The 19351-nt window shown below is 34.7% G+C and overlaps 5 protein-coding genes across 7 annotated transcripts; all 5 read right to left on the bottom strand.

Annotated features, from left to right (window-relative positions):
* Positions 1 to 315: 315 nt before the first annotated feature.
* On the bottom strand, positions 316 to 2110 carry LOC132785196 (uncharacterized). Its single transcript, XM_060791188.1, has 6 exons — positions 2038 to 2110; positions 1737 to 1976; positions 1173 to 1672; positions 989 to 1109; positions 773 to 929; positions 316 to 708 (listed from the first exon to the last, which is right to left on the bottom strand). Exons 1-6 carry the CDS (start codon positions 2075 to 2077, stop codon positions 639 to 641), a joined length of 1128 nt encoding a protein of 375 aa, XP_060647171.1. The 5' UTR covers positions 2078 to 2110; the 3' UTR covers positions 316 to 638.
* Positions 2111 to 2901: 791 nt separating this feature from the next.
* On the bottom strand, positions 2902 to 5754 carry LOC132785835 (uncharacterized). Of its 2 annotated transcripts, XM_060792127.1 has the most exons (5): positions 4618 to 5754; positions 4437 to 4550; positions 4140 to 4379; positions 3496 to 4082; positions 2902 to 3431 (listed from the first exon to the last, which is right to left on the bottom strand). In XM_060792127.1, the coding sequence occupies exons 1-5, from the start codon at positions 5024 to 5026 to the stop codon at positions 3387 to 3389; spliced, it is 1395 nt and encodes a 464-aa protein (XP_060648110.1). In that variant the 5' UTR covers positions 5027 to 5754; the 3' UTR covers positions 2902 to 3386. The 2 variants fall into 2 exon arrangements, with proteins under 2 accessions (XP_060648110.1, XP_060648111.1); XM_060792128.1 differs by lacking the exons at positions 4140 to 4379; positions 4437 to 4550 and having other exon boundaries at positions 4618 to 5162.
* Positions 5755 to 5826: 72 nt separating this feature from the next.
* On the bottom strand, positions 5827 to 7940 carry LOC132786510 (uncharacterized). Its single transcript, XM_060793052.1, has 7 exons — positions 7497 to 7940; positions 7316 to 7429; positions 7023 to 7262; positions 6418 to 6965; positions 6247 to 6358; positions 6031 to 6187; positions 5827 to 5966 (listed from the first exon to the last, which is right to left on the bottom strand). Exons 1-7 carry the CDS (start codon positions 7903 to 7905, stop codon positions 5897 to 5899), a joined length of 1650 nt encoding a protein of 549 aa, XP_060649035.1. The 5' UTR covers positions 7906 to 7940; the 3' UTR covers positions 5827 to 5896.
* Positions 7941 to 10403: 2463 nt separating this feature from the next.
* LOC132785903 (uncharacterized) lies at positions 10404 to 12347 on the bottom strand. Of its 2 annotated transcripts, XM_060792217.1 has the most exons (7): positions 12008 to 12347; positions 11850 to 11945; positions 11669 to 11782; positions 11369 to 11611; positions 10778 to 11311; positions 10613 to 10718; positions 10404 to 10552 (listed from the first exon to the last, which is right to left on the bottom strand). In XM_060792217.1, exons 1-5 carry the CDS (start codon positions 12030 to 12032, stop codon positions 10851 to 10853), a joined length of 939 nt encoding a protein of 312 aa, XP_060648200.1. In that variant the 5' UTR covers positions 12033 to 12347; the 3' UTR covers positions 10404 to 10552; positions 10613 to 10718; positions 10778 to 10850. The 2 variants fall into 2 exon arrangements, with proteins under 2 accessions (XP_060648200.1, XP_060648199.1); XM_060792216.1 differs by having other exon boundaries at positions 11850 to 12347.
* A 607-nt stretch (positions 12348 to 12954) lies between these two features.
* On the bottom strand, positions 12955 to 14452 carry LOC132786490 (uncharacterized). The gene is made up of 6 exons (XM_060793028.1): positions 14383 to 14452; positions 14078 to 14323; positions 13512 to 14017; positions 13320 to 13431; positions 13101 to 13257; positions 12955 to 13038 (listed from the first exon to the last, which is right to left on the bottom strand). Exons 1-6 carry the CDS (start codon positions 14420 to 14422, stop codon positions 12981 to 12983), a joined length of 1119 nt encoding a protein of 372 aa, XP_060649011.1. The 5' UTR covers positions 14423 to 14452; the 3' UTR covers positions 12955 to 12980.
* Positions 14453 to 19351: the final 4899 nt, after the last annotated feature.

A 19351-nucleotide genomic window follows, 5' to 3' on the forward strand; every position in this document is an offset into this window, starting at 1 on the left:
TAAGAAATAAGCAGACACCTCATATGCCTTGATCAGCATCAACAGCCGAGGCGATATTTCCATGTCAGTATCCAATTCTCAACACATACATAACATATATCTACAGACATTATTCATCGACATTTATAAAATTTATTTAAGATATTGTATAATTTTATGACAAAAAAATCTTAGTTGTCTTGGTTGACAGTTTGGTATATTTTGTGTCTAGCAATATGTATATAAACAAAAATTCTAAATATAAAAAATATCTATATATACAAATGTAGTATATTTTAAGAATACTACCACACTGTTGTGTTTCTTATGTAAAGGGTTGATGGGTGTTTAACAGTCGGGCAGACTCGACTCACTGAATTTTTTATGTATTACAATTTATTACCTTTATGGAAATCCATTCAGTTTTGTCAACTTATTGTCGACCGCATGATCTGTTAATTCAAAATCATTTTATGTGGTTTTGGATCTTTTAGAAATAGATAATTTTTTGATCATATTAGAACAAAATTTTCTTGTTGGCACAAAATTATAACATCTATCTACCCTATGATCATCATTACATACACTCAAGATTTGCATAACCCAATTCAAATAAATACTTAAAAATAACTGAATTTGTAAGATTCAACCAAATTTGTCTATAAATTTTCGGTGCTGTTATGTTGAGCCATGTTTGAATTACGACGACGCATTAGAAAATAGCAAGCACTGAAAGATGATAATTATGTTCAATTATTTAAATTAATATTGAAATGAAATGTGTTCAACTTACATAAAAATCAGCACATTTGGTACGTAGAAGAGTTCAATGTTGAGCAAAAGGAAATTCGGAAATGATTCAATAGAGGCAAAAACGACTGCATCGTATATGGGTTGATATATGAAGATAGCAATTGGTTCCAAGATGCCAAAAAAAGAAAATAATTTTCCTAGAATGATAAATAGTTTTTAATACCATGTCATAACTTTTGATTGTCTTTTAATTTACCATCGCCCTCATTAATAGTTGATGCTTCGGATTGAATAGGCACTAAACGAAGCACTGCAAACAAATCGAGCACTCCACCAAAATAATGGGTTGTAGTAATTTCAGTTGTAGGCGCAAAATTCTATATATAAGAGATGAAGATACGTTAGCAAATGAAATTCAAGAATTTTAGCATTAAACTTACATATACTAATCGAGACACAGCAGTAAAGACAGAAATCCAAATTCCAATAATCGAATTGGAGAATTTCCACGTTTTACTAAAAACTAAACCGCAAAGAAGGGCTCCAGTGATATATGACTCAAATCTCATCAATCTAAATGCAATGTTGTCATGATCATTAAAATATTTAGTTTCAACGTCTATCTGCCCCACGCTCAGACAATAACACAAAATTAATAGCAGCAATATAAGGCTACCATAAATGTCGCGTCTCTTATAAGGTAATTTAATTAATTCCAGCACCAGCATCGGATCAAAGAATTCTCTGAATATATTACGTCGAGGAGGTTCAGATGACAATGCAATGTTTGTGACGTTCTCTTCAATCGGAATGTCACCCATATTTGTTAAATGCATGTCATTCGATTGAGAAACGCTTTCATTTGACTTGGGCTCCTTTATCAAGAAGATAACATAGAGTATGGCAGCGACTTCAAAGGCCAAACATATTGCAGAAGTTACTGAAATTGGCATTCATACATACATATTTAAAATACTTCGCCACAGCTTGAATAATAAACTTACTTGGATATGCAAAGTAATCATTTGGCTCAATGATAAGATTTAGATTGTTTGTGAGTAGAACAAACACTGAAAAGATACTGAGCCGTAAGACTCGATCACTCTCTGGAGTTGTTGTGGTTATGTAACTTAACACAGACATCATAAAGCATGGACTATCCCCAAAAAAAGCTGGCAGCATTGAGCTATAGCAACTCAATATTAACGGTTGACTCTCAATGAATATCGAAAATAAGAACCGATCTGAAAGAGAAAAAAGTTTGTATTTAGATATTGATATGATAAATAAATGGAAAATACGCACATTTATAGTATAGACATCTTCCCAAAATTGGAATAAACATAAACGCTTTGCGTTTATTATATCGATCCGCCCATCCTCCAGCAAACATTAAAATAATATATGGAATGGCAAAGGCTGCAAGAAGATAGAAAAAATATCTATTAGAAGATGAATAGAATTCCTAAGTACGCTATTATTTTTACCTATTTTTGAGCTATATATGTATACTTTGTCATCCTGATGGACAGTTTTGCAAACATCATAATGATAAACAGGCCAAGATGTTCTGCTTGTCAAATAAGAGCACGAATATTCGTCGTAACCCATTTGCCACTGACAAGCCTTTTGTGTCGCAGAATAGTCTAATCTTAATACATTGGGTGCCGAAAATAAAATCAATAGTGGCTCAACAAGCAGATAACGGCGCCACAATTCTTTAACACAGTTTAATTTGCGCGTTACGCCTGTAACAGGAACGTCGACAGGAGCGACCACACCTTCAGTTGCCATTTTAGTACAAGAATTTAGCACATAACTTTAACTAATATTATATTATGCTTAGCGAATTCCACCCGACAGCTCAAGCTCCAAAATCACACTGTTGTTCTGCGTGTTCGCTTTGTTCAAACAACCACATTTTTGTCTTCGTTGACAGCCAGGATGACGCAATTCAAAAGAGGATTCAACTCAGCTGAGCGAACAGTTTTCTGCCTTTAACAAGCCTATAATAAATAAGTGTACTGCGTGGACTTGTTATACACACTACCCAGAGAAAGATATTATAACTTTGTAACAGTAATATAACAGAAGAAGCCATCTCCAATCCCATAAATTATATATATTTTCGATCAGTGACAACAACTGAGATGATATAGCCATGTCCGTTTATCTGTCTTCGAGTTTTGACCTATGAAGTTAATTAACATATGTTGATATACCAAATAGAGCCTTAGGTACATTTTAGTACTTTTGTAAAATATTTATTTGGTATATTTGAAGAATAATATAGTGCAGATATCTCACAGTCGAGCACACTCGACTGTAGTTTTATTACTCGTACTTTTCTTTAAAATATGTTGTTCCTGAGAGATACGCACTCGACTTGTTTCTGTTACAATTTTGAGATTCTGCTCTTAATTTTTTGTATACTTTGTTTTCAACCGCAAAATCATCCAGAATTGTCAACTTATAGTTAGTTCCTAGTCCGTGATTTGGGGTTTTTTTTTTAAATGTGATCATTTTATGATCATATCAAAGTGAAATTAAATGTTTGCTGTTTAATTAGTTACTGTATAAACCGAGTATACCAGGTGTACCGGTATAAAATGAGCATTTTTTTGTACACTATATACATATAACTTTTTTACAATCTACATCTGTCTTGTAGATACGATTGAAGATTTGTCTGCAAAGTGCTATAATAGCAGAAAATATATTATATTAATAAATGCATCTCAAGAACTTCGTCAATAAACTTACAAATAGAACGCGAGACACAACAACGAAGACTGCAGTCCAGATTCCAAATAGGGACTCGGAGATTCCAACTATGGATTCAGAGAATTTCCAAATTTTAGCAAAAGTTATAATTCCAAAAAAGGTTAAGTTAATTGACATCATAAATTTCATCAATCTGTAATAAAGTTCCATATGCGAGTTTTCCATATATTCCACATATTCAACAAAGTCGATTCTATTTAAAATGTGAAAATCCATAAATTTGGTTTCACTTCCTTCAGGTCCCGCAGTTAGGAAGTAACACAAAATTAATAGCACCAATATAAGTCTATCATTATTGTGTCGTCTCTTAAAAGGTAATTTGAAGAGTTCTATCGCCAACATCGGATCAAAGAATTTTTTGAACACATTGCGTCGAGAAGGTTCAGATGATGATTCAATATTCGTGACATTCTCTTGAATCGTCAAATCACCCAAATTTGTTAACTGAATGTCTCCAGCGGAATCATTGACTTCAGAAACACTTTCATTTGACTTGGGCTCCTTTATAAACAATATAATGTAAAGTATAGCAACGATTTCGAGACCCACACAAATTCCAAAGTATTCTGAAATAACACATACAAATTTAATGAACTGCTTAACAAACGAAGTAATAAACTTACTTATAAACTCTGAATTAATGAGATGCCCAATGATACCACTTAGAAAGTTTGTAAGTAGAACAAATACTGAAAGGATACCGATGCGTAGGACTCGATCACTTTCTGGTGTTGTTATTGTTATATAACTAAACGCAGACATCAGAAAACATGGAACACCGCCTAAAACTGAAGGTATTATTGCGAAATACCAACTCAATTGGAAAGGCAGACTCTCATAGAATATCGAAGATTTGAGCTGATCTATAAAAGAGATCAGTTTGTAATTTAATTCCTATAAGATTCTTAATAAATACCTACATATATAATATAGACATCTGCCCAGAATCGGTAATATCAAGGATGCCTTACGCTTATTGTAACCATCGACCCAGCCTCCAGCTAACATTAATATAATATATGGAAATACGGAGACTGCAAGCAGATATGAAGATGAATGAAATTCGAATGTTATTCAAACAATTTTATATATTCAAATTACCTATCGGTAAAGTATTTAAATATACGTTGTTCACCAGATTTTGTGCCTGATTTCCAACTTTACAAACAGCATAATTAAAATTTGGCGAGCTAGCATCTACAAACAACTCGTCAGGTGAAGGAACTAGTATTGTCAATGTATTTTGTGGCACGTAATATGGAATACAATCTCTGACATAATAGTAATCGTATATCACGGCAGAGCATACAGCTTCGTTGTAGCCGAGACTAAAGCGACATGCCTTGTATGTCACAAACTTGTCAAATCTGAATAAAGTGGGTGCCCAAAATAAAATCAATACTGGCTCAACAAGTAGATAACGATGCCAGAATTGTTTAATACAGTTGAATTTGCGCTTCACGCTATTAACAACTGCATCCACACAACCGACTGCACATTCGCTTGCCATTTTAGAACATAATTTGAGCGCAATATTAAATATTGATTAATATTAGTTTTTAGTTCAAGCTCCAGAATCACACTGATGCTCAGCATGTTAGCTTTGTTCAAGCGAACACATTTCTATCTTCGTTAACAGTAGAGATGACGCAATTTAGCTTAGCTGATAACAAGCCCTCACAAAGAAAGTGTATCATATTACGTGAACTTGTTCTAATTCTAATATGTTTGTTTGATCTTCTTTTATTGTGTATAAATAAGTAAGACAACTACAGAGGAGTGTGATAGACTATGAAATACTCGCTGCCCATTTTGAGTAAAAGCTAAATATTGCGGAATTAATTTCAAAATATACCGACAATACTATAAAAATACTAAATATATATCAAATGGTGTATTTGGTATATCGATATAGTACCACATTCAAAAAATACCATAGACAGCACAATATACCAGATTGTTGGCCAAAGCAACTAAGACCCTTAAAAAAGTATTTTTTTAATAACTTCCACATTATTTATCTGATCGCAACCAAATTTTCACGCAACCAAATTTTGACGCTTACTTTTTAATTTGCGGGGGCGGAAGTGGGCGTGGCTAAAATTTGAAACAAACTTGATCTCCGTGCAAACATAACAAATGTCGAAAAAAAATTGAAGCTCTACCTCTTATAATCTCTGAGATCTAGTTGTTTATACGGACAGACAGACAGACGGACATGGCTAGATCGTCTCGGCTATTGATGCTAATCAAGCGGGTATAAAAATGTAATATAAACTATTAAAAATTAAAATATCTATCTACCCTATGACTCTCCTTACATAAACTAATAAAAAATTAAACCAACAGAAATGCATTTGTAAGATTTAACAAGATTTGATTATAGATATTCGGTGCTGTCTTGTTGTGCCAAGTTTGAGTTACGGCGGCGCATTAGAAAATAGCAAGCGCTGAAAGGTGATAATTATGTTAAATTATTAAAATTAATATTGAAATGAAATATGCTCAACTTACATAAAAATGAGCACATTTGGTACGTAAAAAGCTTCGCTGAAGAGAAAGACGAGCGTAAAATACGAATTTCCAGTGGCATCAACGAACGCATCATATATGGGATGAAATGGGAGAACAGCAACTGCTTCCAAGATTCCGAAAAAGGAAAATAATTTTCCTAAAATGATAAATATCTTGAAATTCTGTACAATAGATTAAAGACAGGATTAAATTTACCATCGCCTTCATTAAGAATTGATGCCAAGGATTTAATTGGTATTAAACGTAGAATTAAAGACAAATCGAACACTCCAGCATAGTAAACGGTTGAAGTTTCGCCTGCAAAGTACTATAATAGCAGAAAATATATTAATAAATGCATCTCAAGAACTTCGTCAATAAACTTACAAATAGAACGCGAGACACAACAACAAAGACAGCAAACAAGATTCCAATTAGGGAATCGGAGATTCCAACTATGGAATCAGAGAATTTCCAAATTTTAGTAAAAGCTATAATTCCAAAAAAGGTTAAGTTAATTGACATTCCAAATTTCATCAATCTGTAGTAATGTTGCAAATTCTCATTCCACTCGAGTCTATTTAAGAGTTGAAAATCCATATATTTGGTTTCACTTTCTACAGGTCCCGCAGTTAGAAAGTAACACAAAATTAATAGCAGCAATAGAAGTCTATCATTATTGGGTCGTCTCTTAAAAGGTAATATGATGAGTTCTATCGCCAACATCGGATCAAAGAATTCTTTAAACACATTACGTCGAGGAGGTTCAGGTGATGATTCAATATTCGTGACGTTCTCTCCCAAATTTGTTAACTGAATGTCTCCAGCGGAATCATTGAGTTCAGAAACACTTTCATTTGACTTGGGCTCCTTTATAAACAATATAATGTAAAGTATAGCAGCGATTTCCAGACCCACACAAATTCCAAAGTATTCTGAAAAAACACATACAAATTTAATGAACTGCTTAACAAACAAAGTAACAAACTTACTTGAAAACTCAGAATTAATGAGATGCCCAATGATACCACTTAGAAAGTTTGTAAGTAGAGCAAATACTGAAAGTATACCGATGCGTAGGACTCGATCACTTTCTGGTGTTGTTATTGTTATATAACTAAACGCAGACATCAGAAAACATGGAACACCGCCTAAAACTGAAGGTATTATTGCGAAATACCAACTCAATTGGAAAGGCAGACTCTCATAGAATATCGACGATGTGAGCTGAACTGTAAAAGGAATTTGCTTGTAATTTGTTTAATATAAGTTGCTTAATAAATACCTATATAATATAGACATCTGCCTAAAATCGGCAATATCAAGAACGCCTTACGCTTATTATAGCGATCTGCCCAGCCTCCAGCAAACATTAATATAATATAGGGAATTACGGAGACTGCAAGCAGATATGAAGATGTATGAAATTCGAATGTTATTCAATCAATTTTATATATTCAAATTACCTATCGGTAAAGTATTTAAATATACATTGTTTATCAGTTTTTGTGCCTGATCTCCAGCTTTACAAACGGCAAAATTGAAATGGGGCGAGCAGACATCTACAAATAACTCTTCAGCTGAAGGACCTTGTGTTATTATTGTTTTTTTTGCCACGTTATATGGAATACAATCACTGACATAATCGTTTTCGTATACCACGGCAGAGCATATAGCTTCGTTGTAGCCAAGACTAAAGCGACATGCCTTGTGTGTCACAAACTTGTCAAATGTGAATAAAGTGGGTGCCCAAAATAAAATCAATACTGGCTCAACAAGTAGATAACGATGCCAGAATTGTTTAATACAGTTGAATTTGCGCTTCACGCTATTAACAACTGCATCCACACAACCGACTGCACATTCGCTTGCCATTTTAAAACATAATTTTAGCGCAATATTAAATATTGATTTATATTAGTTTTTACTCCAAGCTCCAGAATTACACTGATGCTCAGCATGTTAGCTTTGTTCAAGCGAACACATTTCTATCTTCGTTAACAGCTGAGATGACGCAATTTAACTTAGCTGATAACAAGCCTTCAAAGAGAAAGTGTATTGCGTGAACTTATTCAACTATAGTGGAGTATGATAGACTGTGAAATATTCGCTACCCTTATTAAATAAAACCAAATGACTGATTGAAAATATTCTAAAATATACTAAAATATATATATATATATATATATATTTGACTTGTTATACACACTACCATTATAACTTTGTAACAGTAATATAACAGAAGAAGCCATCTCCAATCACATATATTATTTATATTTATACCCGCTACCCATAGGGTAGAAGGGTATTATAACTTTGTGCCGACAGGAAATGTATGTAACAGGTAGAACGAAGCATCTCCGACCCTATAAAGTATATACATATATTCTTGTTCAGCGTCAACAGCCGAGACGATCTAGCCATGTCCGTCTGACCGTCTGTGTGTCTGTCCGTCCGTCCGAATGAAACACTGGATCTCAGAGTCTATAAGAGATAAAGCTATAATTTATTTTCGACAGCATATGTTATGTTTGCACGCAGATCAAGTTTGTTTCAAATTTTTCCCATGCCACCTTCCGCCCCTGCAAATCAAAACAAGTAAGAAAGCTACAGTCGAGTGTACTCGAGTGTGAGATACCCGCTACCCATTTTAAATGAAAGCAATATATTTTGCGGTATTATTCTCAAAATATACCAAATATACTGCAAAAATACTAAAAATATATCAAATGGTATATGTGGTATATCGATAAAGTACCGCATTCAAAATATACCATAGACGGCTCAATATACCAGATTGTCAGCCAAGGCAACTAAGACCCCTAGTAAGTAGGCGTTTTTGCCCATACAAAAGTATTTCTTTAATAACTTCGACAATTTTCATCTGATCGCAACCAAATTTTCAGGAATTATAACTACTATAGTTATTATTATATATGCTAAAATTCGCAACTCCAGCTTTAAAACTACGCTTGTTATTCGATTTTTTTGATTTGCGGGGGCGGAAGTGGGCGTGGCAAAAATTTGAAACAAACTTGATCTGCGTGCAAACATAACAAATGCTGTCGAAAAAAAAAATTATAGCTCTATCTCTTATAGTCTCTGAGATCTAGGTGTTCATACGGACAGACGGACAGACACACAGACGGACAGACGGACAGACAGACAGACGGACATGGCTAGATCGTCTCGGCTGTTGACGCTGATCAAGAATATATATATACTTTATAGGGTCGGAGATGCCTCCTTCTACCTGTTACATATAATACATTTCCTGCCGGCACAAAGTTATAATACCCTTCTACCCTATGGGTAGCGGGTATAAAAATCGAATAACAAGCGTAATTTTAAAGCTAGAGTTAATTAATTATTATAGTAGTTATGATTTCTACAAATTTGGTTGCTATCGGATACAAATTGTCGAAGTTATTGAAGAAATACTTTTGTATTGGCAAAAACGCCTACTTACTAGGGTTTTAGTTGCTTTGGGTGACAATCTGGTATATTGTGCCGTCTATGGTATATTTTGAATGCGGTTTTATATCGATATACCACATGTACCATTTGGTGTATTTTTAGTATTTTTGCAGTATAATTGGTATATTTTGAGAAAAATTCCGCAAAATATATTGCTTTTATTCAAAATGGATAGCGGGTATCTCACAGTCGAGTACACTCGACTGTAGCTTTCTTACTTGTTTTAATCAGTGGCAAGAACTAAGACGATATAGCCATGTCTGTTGGTCTGTCGTCGATTTTTGATCTATGAAGTTAATTGACATATGTTGATATACCAAATGGAGCCTTAGGTACATTTTAGTATTTTTGTGATATATTTACTTGGTATACTTAAGAATAATACCGTACCGAGCACACTCGACTGAGCTTTCTTACTTGTTCTATTTTTGAAAATAGGTTGTTCCTGAGAGATACGCACTCGACTTTAGTTTTATTACTTGTTTCTGTTACAATTTTGAGATTCTACTCTTTATTTTGTTTTCAACCATCATGCATAATTGTAAACTTATAGTTATATTCTAGTCCGTGGTTTGGATTTTTCTTAAAATGCGATCATTTTATGATCATATCAAAGTAAATTTTAATTTTTGCTGTTTAATTACATAGTTATATTGTATACACCGAGTATAAAACTTTTTTTCAATCTACAAGTCTGTCTTCAACCAATTTTAAATGTTTCATAAATGTATTTGTAAGATTTAACAAGATTTGATTATAGACATTCGGTGATGTCTTGTTGTGCCAAGTTTGAGTTACGACGGCGCATTAGAAAATAGCAAGCGCTGAAAGATGATATTCATTAGGTTTAAATACTTACAATATATTTATGTTTACATGCAACTTACATAAAAAATTAGAACATTTGGTACGTAAAAAATTTCGCTGAAGAGAGAGACGAGCGTTGAATTCGAATTTCCAATGGCATCAACGAACGCATCATATATGGGAAGAAAAGGGAGAATAGCAACTGCTTCCAAGATTCCGAAAAAGGAAAATAATTTTCCTAAAATGAAAAAATATCTTGAAATTCTGTACAATAGATTAAAGACAGGATTAAATTTACCATCGCCTTCATTAAGAATTGATGCCAAGGATTTAATTGGTATTAAACGTAGAATTAAAGACAAATCGAATACATAGTAAACGGTTGAAGCTTCGCCTGCAAAATACTATAATAGTAGAAAATATATTAATACATGCATCTCAAGAACTTCGTCAATAAACTTACAAACAGGATGCGAGACAAAACAATAAAGACAGCAGACCAGATTCCAACTATGGAATCAGAGAATTTCCAAATTTTAGTAAAAGCTATAATTCCAAAAAAAGGTTAAGTTAATTGAAATTATAAATTTCATCAATCTGTAGTAAGATAGCAGATCCTCATTCCAGTCGAGTCTATTTAAGATGTGAAAATCCATATATGTGGTTTCAATTTCTACAGGTCCCGCAGTTAGAAAGTAACACAAAATTAATAGCAGCAATATAAGTCTATCATTATTGGGTCGTCTTTTAAAAGGCAATTTAAAGAGTTCTACTACGAACATCGGATCAAAGAATTCTTTGAACACATTGCGTCGAGAAGGTTCAGATGATGACGTGACGTTCTTTTGAATCGGCAAATCATCCAAATTTGTTAACTGAATGTCTCCAGCGGAATCATTGACTTCAGAAACACTTTTATTTGACTTGGGCTCCTTTATAAACAATTTAATGTAAAGTATAGCAGCGATTTCGAGACCCACACAAATTCCAAAGTATTCTGAAATAACACATACAAATTTAATGAACTGCTTAACAAACGAAGTAATAAACTTACTTGCAAACTCAGAATTAATAAGACGCCCAATGATACCACTTAGAAAGTTTGTAAGTAGAGCAAATACTGAAAGTATACCGATGCGTAGGACTCGATCACTTTCTGGTGTTGTTATTGTTATATAACTAAACGCAGACATCAAGAAACATGGAACACCGCCAAAAATGTTAGGTATTATTGGGAAATACCAGCCAACCCAGTGGAAAGGCAGACTCTCACGGTATATCGAAGATGTGAGCTGAACTGTAAAAGAGATGAGTTTGTAATTTGATTCATATAATGTCCTTAATGAATACCTACATATATAATGTAGACATCTGCCCAGAATGGGTAATATCAAGAACGCCTTACGCTTATTATAGCGATCTGCCCAGCCTCCAGCAAACATTAATATAATATAGGGAATTATGAAGACTGCAATCAGATATGAAGATGAATGAAATTCGAATGTTATTCAAACAATTTTATATATTAAAATTACCTATCGGTAAAGTATTTAAATATACGTTGTTCTCCAGATTTTGTGCCTGATCTTCAGCTTTGCAAACGGCAAAATTGAAATTGGGCGAGGAAGCATCTACAAATAACTCTTCAGCTGAAGGACCTTGTGTTGTTATTGTTTTTTGTGCCACGTAATACCTGTATGGATAACAATCACTGTCATCCTCGTTTTCGTTTACCACGGCAGAGCATACAGCTTCGTTGTAGCCGAGACTAAAGCGACATGCCTTGTATGTCACAAACTTGTCAAATCTGAATAAAGTGGGTGCCCAAAATAAAATCAATACTGGCTCAACAAGTAGATAACGATGCCAGAATTGTTTAATACAGTTGAATATGCGCTTCACGCCTTTAACATCTCCATCCACACAACTGACTGCACACTCGATTGCCATTTTATGTTCTAAAATATTAGCGCAATATTAGATAATATTAGTTTATTAATATTAGTTTTCAGCAAATTCCACCCGACGGTTCAAGCTCCAGAATCATACTGTTGCTCAGCATGTTAGCTTTGTTCAAGCGAACACATTTCTGTCTTCGTTAACAGCGAAGATGACGCAATTTAACTTAGCTGATAACAAGCCCTCAGAGAGAAAGTGTATCATGTTTCGTGAACTTCTTGCTCTAATTCTAATATGTTTGTTTGATTTTCTATTATTGTGTATAAATATGTAAGACAACTACAGTGTAATAGACTGTGAGAAACTCAATACACTTTTTAAATGAAAGCAAATGACTAGACTAAAAATATATATTTGGTATAACGATATACTAATATAAATAATATATAAATACAATAGAGTACAAAATATGTCAAATAGCAGCAGCTTTTTTTCCCATTTCTTAAATAACTTCTACAAAACGTATCTGTTCGCAACCAAATTTTCAGTTATCACAAAAACTCACTATAGTACTATATATTTATCGTTTATGGGTTCGGATATGACTCCTTCTGCCTGTTACATATATTTTCTATTTACACAAAGTTATAATACCCTTCTAGCGAGTACATAAATTCAAATAAAGATTTATTTTACAACATTGTGTTTGCAGCTTAAATAAATAAAACAATTAATCAGTTATCCTGGTCTTAAGATTGTTGTTCACTTTATTCGCTTGTTTGGGGCGTCTTCGTATTATGTCGACGCAGTAAAAAGTAGCAGGCGCTGCAATGGAATAAATAGTAAATTACTTTAAATCAAATGAGAAAGTTATTCTTTAAGCTTACATGAAGATCAGCACATTGGGTAAGTAAAGAAGTTCGCTGAGGAGGAAAACAGCGCCCGGAAATGATTTGGAAGTGAGAGCATAAACCTTTTTGTAGATGGCCGAAAAGACTTGCGCTTCGATTGGCTCCAAGATGCCGAGCAGAGAAAACAATTTGGCTGAAAAGATACATCACTTAAAGTGCTGACCAAAAGGTTGAGATTTTTTTAAGTACACTCACCTTCGCCTTCAATAACAGTCGATGCAATTGTTTTAATAGGAATGTAACGAAACAGTGAAAATAAATCGAGCACTCCAGCAGCATAGTATGTTGGACTATCTGATACAAAAGCCTGAAGTATAAAAAAGATACAAAAGGATTATCATCATTTATAAATTCAATTTATAATCAATAATTTTGTAATCCACTTACATATAAAAGACGCGACACAACAGTGAAGATAGCACTCCATATACCCAGCATGGAATCGGAGAATTTCAACATTTTACTTAGGATAACAGTTCCAAAGAAAGTTCCAAATATAGCCAATGAACGTTTCACCACAATATATGCGCGATAATCAAAGTTCTTATTCCACACAGGTTTCTTATCACTGTACATGTCCATGTATTCGGCTTCACCTGCCTCAGGTCCAGAAGTCAAGATGTAACACAACATTAATAGCAGTAATATAAGGCGTTCATTATTCGCTCGTCTCTTAAAAGGCAATTTAACAAGTTCAACTACTAAAGTGGGATCAAAGAATTCTCTGAGCACATTGCGGCGTTGTTCGATTTTTGGGGACTCCATTTCCGATGCCTTTAAATCATCCTGGTCAGGTAATTCAGAAGCCTTTTCATGTGGCTTAGGCTCTTTTATAAACATTACAACATAGATTATAGCAGCGACTTGAAAGAGCGCACCCGTGGCAAAAGAGACTGTAAGAAATACAAGTCTAAATATGTTGTTTCAATTGAATATTAATGTTTTTAACTTACCTGTGTAGCCCAAGAAATTCGGAGGAGATCTAAAAACAACAAATACGAATTCGTGAAGTTGGGACACTATGGCAAAGATACCGAAACGCAAGACTCGATCTTTCTCTGGAGTGGATATCGACATATAAGTAAATACGGACATAAGCAAGCAGGCTTGACCACCAAACATGGCGGGCACAATCGTCTCCAGATAGCCACCAAACTCGAAAGGAAGACTGTCAAACCATATTGCTGCTATGAGCAGAGCTGTAAAGTAACTAGAATTGTATTTAATATATTTAATAACAGTCTTTCTCGATACTCACTCACAAAGTAGAGACATTCACCTACCAAAGGTAGAATCATAACTGCCTTACACTTATTGTATCGATCCACCCAACCACCAGCAAACAGCAATATAATCAACGGAAACATGAAGACTGCAAAGCAAAAATATTAATTTGCGTATACTTAATATTTAATTTGAAATTTTTACCCATTGCATCACACTTGTCATAGACTTTGGTAACTATTGTCTGTGTCTGCGCTGCTGCTTTGCAAGCTGTGAAATTAAAGCTGGGCGAAAAGATATCCACAGTTAACTCTTCTGTTGTTGGACCGTGTTTAGTTGCATTTTTAAGTGCTAACTCCAATGGCTCACAATCAATGCCTTTCGCTAAGCATGTGGCTGCATTGTAACCAAGATTAGTTCGACACGTCTGTTCAAGCGGAAAATTATTCAATGCAGATTCGTACAAATAAGTTGGAGACGAGTATAAAAAAGAATAATATTTCCATATCCAGAAAACGTCGCCACACACTCTGCAAATAGTTTAGTTTGAACTTTGAGTTTGTGGGATCTTTAGCCACAATTTCTCTTGTTTTAAAACGCATTTTCTTTTTTCCAACGACTTCCGCACGCTAATCAACACGTCGCTTCAAGTTCCAACACAACATTGTGTCGATTAGCTGGACAATTGTAAGAGCATTTGTTCAACGATGTTGTCACATTTCCGCCAGGATGACGCAATTGAATAAATGACTTACTGGATAAAAAAGGAGTGTCCATAGAGTAAATCCGTTACGAGGTCTTTGGTGTACTATTACCATACCACAGAGGAGCAGTTATTCCCTTTATGAGCATTTTATAGCAAATTGTCATTACTTTAAAGCTACAGCATATTCACCTCTGATTAAAGTGAACTCCATATTTGAAGCTCTCTTTTAATTTGAATTTCTAGTTTCAATACTAAAACGTGTATTTAGATTTTTGACAGAGTTTTAAATATCACAAATAAAGATGTATTATTACAGACTTTATTCATTATCTACTGCAAAAAAAAATCAAAGATGGATTCAACAGTTAATTTTTAAGAGTTCTCCTCACACTTTTCATACGATAATATTTCCATCTAACTCTTGTAAATAATCCGCATTGTTTTTTTATATGTTTTAAATATTTAAGTATGCTCTTAAAAGTCGCTGCAACTCTAAATGCCTTTGGCATTTTAGCACAAGTTTGTTTTGTTTTGCTTTGTCGCGAATTTCACAACACGTCGCGTCGAGTTCAAATATTGCATTGGCTCCTGAACTGAATAGCTAAGTTAAAACAACAGTTTTCAAGCTAAAATTAACACCTATGAATGACGCAAGACTTGAAGTGTGTAGCCACAATCCACTGAGGGAGCTTTTTATGAGAAATTGTCATTTGGATAACACACAGAAACAGCTATCCCGAGGGACAAACAATTTTACAACCACAAACGAGTAGGAAAAACCACATAAACTGAATTAACTACATTTTAACTTAATTTTTCTGGTGAATGTGCTAATGATATTTAACGAAATGCATATGTTAATGGTAATAGTTAATTCAGAAGCTTTAAATGGTCTACCTTTTCTGGGTATAATTGTGAAATAAAATAAACGAATTGCAGATATTTAAGAACTTTAAAAAGTAAAGATAAAAGGTAAAGGTTTAGAGCTTTAAAAAAAATAAATGAGTATTTAATCAAAATACTTGAACTATAAATAAATGTTCTATTATACAAATTGTTATATTCAACAATAAGTTTTAGATTAATATTTTAAATTTATTAAATAATAAAGAACTAGAGATTGCAAAACAAGTATACAAAAAATGTTGCAGTAACTTATTTTATTAAATTGTATTGTAATATACATATAACCATATATTTAGGCACTTAAGTTTACGAAGTTCACAAATTATAGATTAAAAAAGAATTTATTTTTCTTTGCATTTGTAAATAATAAGAAAATTTAATAAAATTTGGTTTACTTAGAGTTTTATTGATGTAATTCAAAGTATATAAAGTGCAAATTGCAATTTGCATGTTGTGTTGTGTTCAGAACTTCAAAGACTACTATTTCAATAAAATAACAATAAATTAATGAATTTCAGTTTTAAATATAAAATTAAATGCTTTCTACTCATTTGTGAACATTAGGAAAATGTGCATTAACTATTCATATTAAATGCTATCGAGTTTTAGATATAATGCTCACCGGATATATCGCAAATAAATTAATGTTTTCTTTGCATTTGTGAATATTATGCTCAGTATTTTCTGCAAAAATTTATTGCAATCGCTTGCAGAAAAACAGAGAGACAAGACAGACAGAGAGACAGAGAGAAAGTTCCCCGCATTTCTCTTTGAATCTATCTGAAATGCACAAACATTTCATTTCATTTCGTTTTGTGATTTCACCCTGGATACTATTTTATACATATCTATATATATATATAGTAGATAGTATCTACATACGAGGGTGGGCTGATATATAGTCGGCATAACAAAGAAAAAATTTTTTTAAAAATTCGTAAATATTTTATTCGATTAGTGTTTTCTATTAGCTGATTACTGTGAAAGTTTCATGCGGTTTTATCAACACTGGTAATTTTGGCGGGACTTTTAGTGCATTCACTTTTGCATTGTCGTCAACATGAATAAAATCGAATATCGTGCTGTCATAAGATTTCTGTTTTTAAAAGAGAATTCCAACGACGATATTAAAAATGAGTTAGACAAAGTTTATAAGGATTCAGCTCCATCGTTTTCAACAATAAAATATTGGACTGCTGAATTTAAACGCGGGCGGACAAGCATTTTTGACGATGATCGCCCGGGTCGTCCTAGAGAGGTGACAACACCAGAAATTGTGGATAAAGTCCATGGAATGATATTGGATGATCGCCGAATCAAGCTGCGAGAGATTGCAAATGCTCTAAATATTTCTCGGGAACGCGTTGGAAACATTTTACACGATTTTTTACACATGAGAAAGCTTTCGTCAATATGGGTGCCGCGATTGCTCACAATGGAAAATAAGCGCAACCCATGTCGCCATGTCGAAATTGTGTGAATTGCACTACGAAATTCTACCCCATCCACCCTATTCTCCAGATTTAGCACCCTGTGACTATTATATATTTCCAAACTTAAAAAAATGGCTTGGGGGTAAGAAATTTCATTCAAATGTGAAAAAACGCCTATTTTGAGGACCCGGACAAATCTTATTTTATGGAAGGTATTGGGAAACTGGAGGATCGGTGGTCCAAGTGCATACGTCTAAAAAGAGATTATGTTGAGAAATAAAAAAGCAAAATTAAAAAAAAAAACATATTTTCTTTGTAATGCCGACTATTTATCAGCCCACCCTCGTTTTGTATACGTTCTATGTATATTTTCTTTTTGCTTCTTTGCTTAGCTGTTCCTGTTCCTGTTTCTGTGCCTGCACCTTTTGCTTTTGGCTAGCGTAAGCAGATCTCAAAATCAAGTCAAGCGCGCAGCGAAGCTGTCAACCGCACGAATACGCCAGGGGAGTGTGGGCGGACAGGGCAGAACAGGGCGTGGCAGGTTGGCAGGTGGCAGGGAAGGTAAATACAGCATGCAATAGACATGGTTAAGTATATGGAGCGCATCCAAACTGCAGCTGACGCACAGGCAAACACACACACAGAGAAGTTGAGGGAGGTGATTGAGGGAGGGGATTGAGGAAGGGGATTAAGGGAGGGGATTCACAGGGGAACTTTGCTACCTTGATGCAGCTGAAGCTTCAACTGCGGAGTTCTGTAGCTAATGTAGTTTACTTACGCTGAAATATTTGCTTTGCTGCAATTCCTATTTCACAGATACTCACACACACACACACATATGCACACCCAAAGCTAGTCAATTTTTATCAGCGCTGTTAAATTTGCAAACGACCTGACAGCATTTTCTGACTCTTTTCAGTCGAATTGAGTTGAGTTGAGTCGCCGTTTAGCTGGTCACATGCAACATGCAACATGCAGCATGCATGCTAACAGACTGCAGCAATCGCGTTGCCATTTTCCATTGCTGTTTGCTGCAGCAATTTTCAATTAGCTGGCACAGGGACGAGAGAGGACGACGCGTGTCTAGGCAACAAGGACTTGTATTTGCCCCGAAGGACTACGCTGGGGTAATGTGACGGCTGTTTGCCAAAAAATTAAGATAATTACGCCGACGACGACGACGATGGCGATGGCGATGGCGTCGCCGGAGTTGGTTGTCAGGATCAGCCGCAAATTGCCGTCATCATTCTTGACTACCTTTTGTTGTGCCAGGACTTATGAGAAAGGCCAAAATGTCATGTACAAAAGATAAAAAGGACACGGCGGCTAATGAAACGCCCAGCAAAGCGTAATAAAAAATGCTCCAAAGCAAAAGGCCAAAAGGATTGTAAGCCACATTTCCATTTTCCACTTTCCCCACACTCACACTCACTCCCTCTTCCTCTTTCGCTCCCCTCTTCGTAGCGTGCTGCCATCACAGCTTTTGCAGGCGGTCTATTGTTCTTGTTGTTGTTATTATTCAGGCACAGTTGCCTTTTGTTGAATTGAAACAATTTGTCACTTTTGGCCAAGTTGCCGCTGGGCTTTGTTTTCCACGCGACAGCGAAGCAGCACGAATGAGAGGGGCAGGGTGGTGGGGAGAGGGGGGAGAGGCATCGCCGGGTGGCCGCATTTGATAATGAAATAAATGAAGAGTAAAGTTTGCAAGGGCGCAAATATGTAGTCATATTTATATAGCAAATATATAATTGCATTGTTGCTTTAATGCTGCTAGTCCAACACACCAAAAAAAAAATAGCACAAAATATAATGCCACGAACAAATGTCGCCCATTATTCAGATCTGTTGCGAGTCGGAGGCGATTACAGCTCATTTTAGATGCAAATAAATGGCTTTAAAGTAATGCAAAACTTTTGCAAAGAGAAACTCAGTTTATCTAGCTAAAGAAATACGAATTC

This window comes from Drosophila nasuta, chromosome 2R, assembly GCF_023558535.2.
Source record: "Drosophila nasuta strain 15112-1781.00 chromosome 2R, ASM2355853v1, whole genome shotgun sequence".
Taxonomy (NCBI): domain Eukaryota; kingdom Metazoa; phylum Arthropoda; class Insecta; order Diptera; family Drosophilidae; genus Drosophila; species Drosophila nasuta.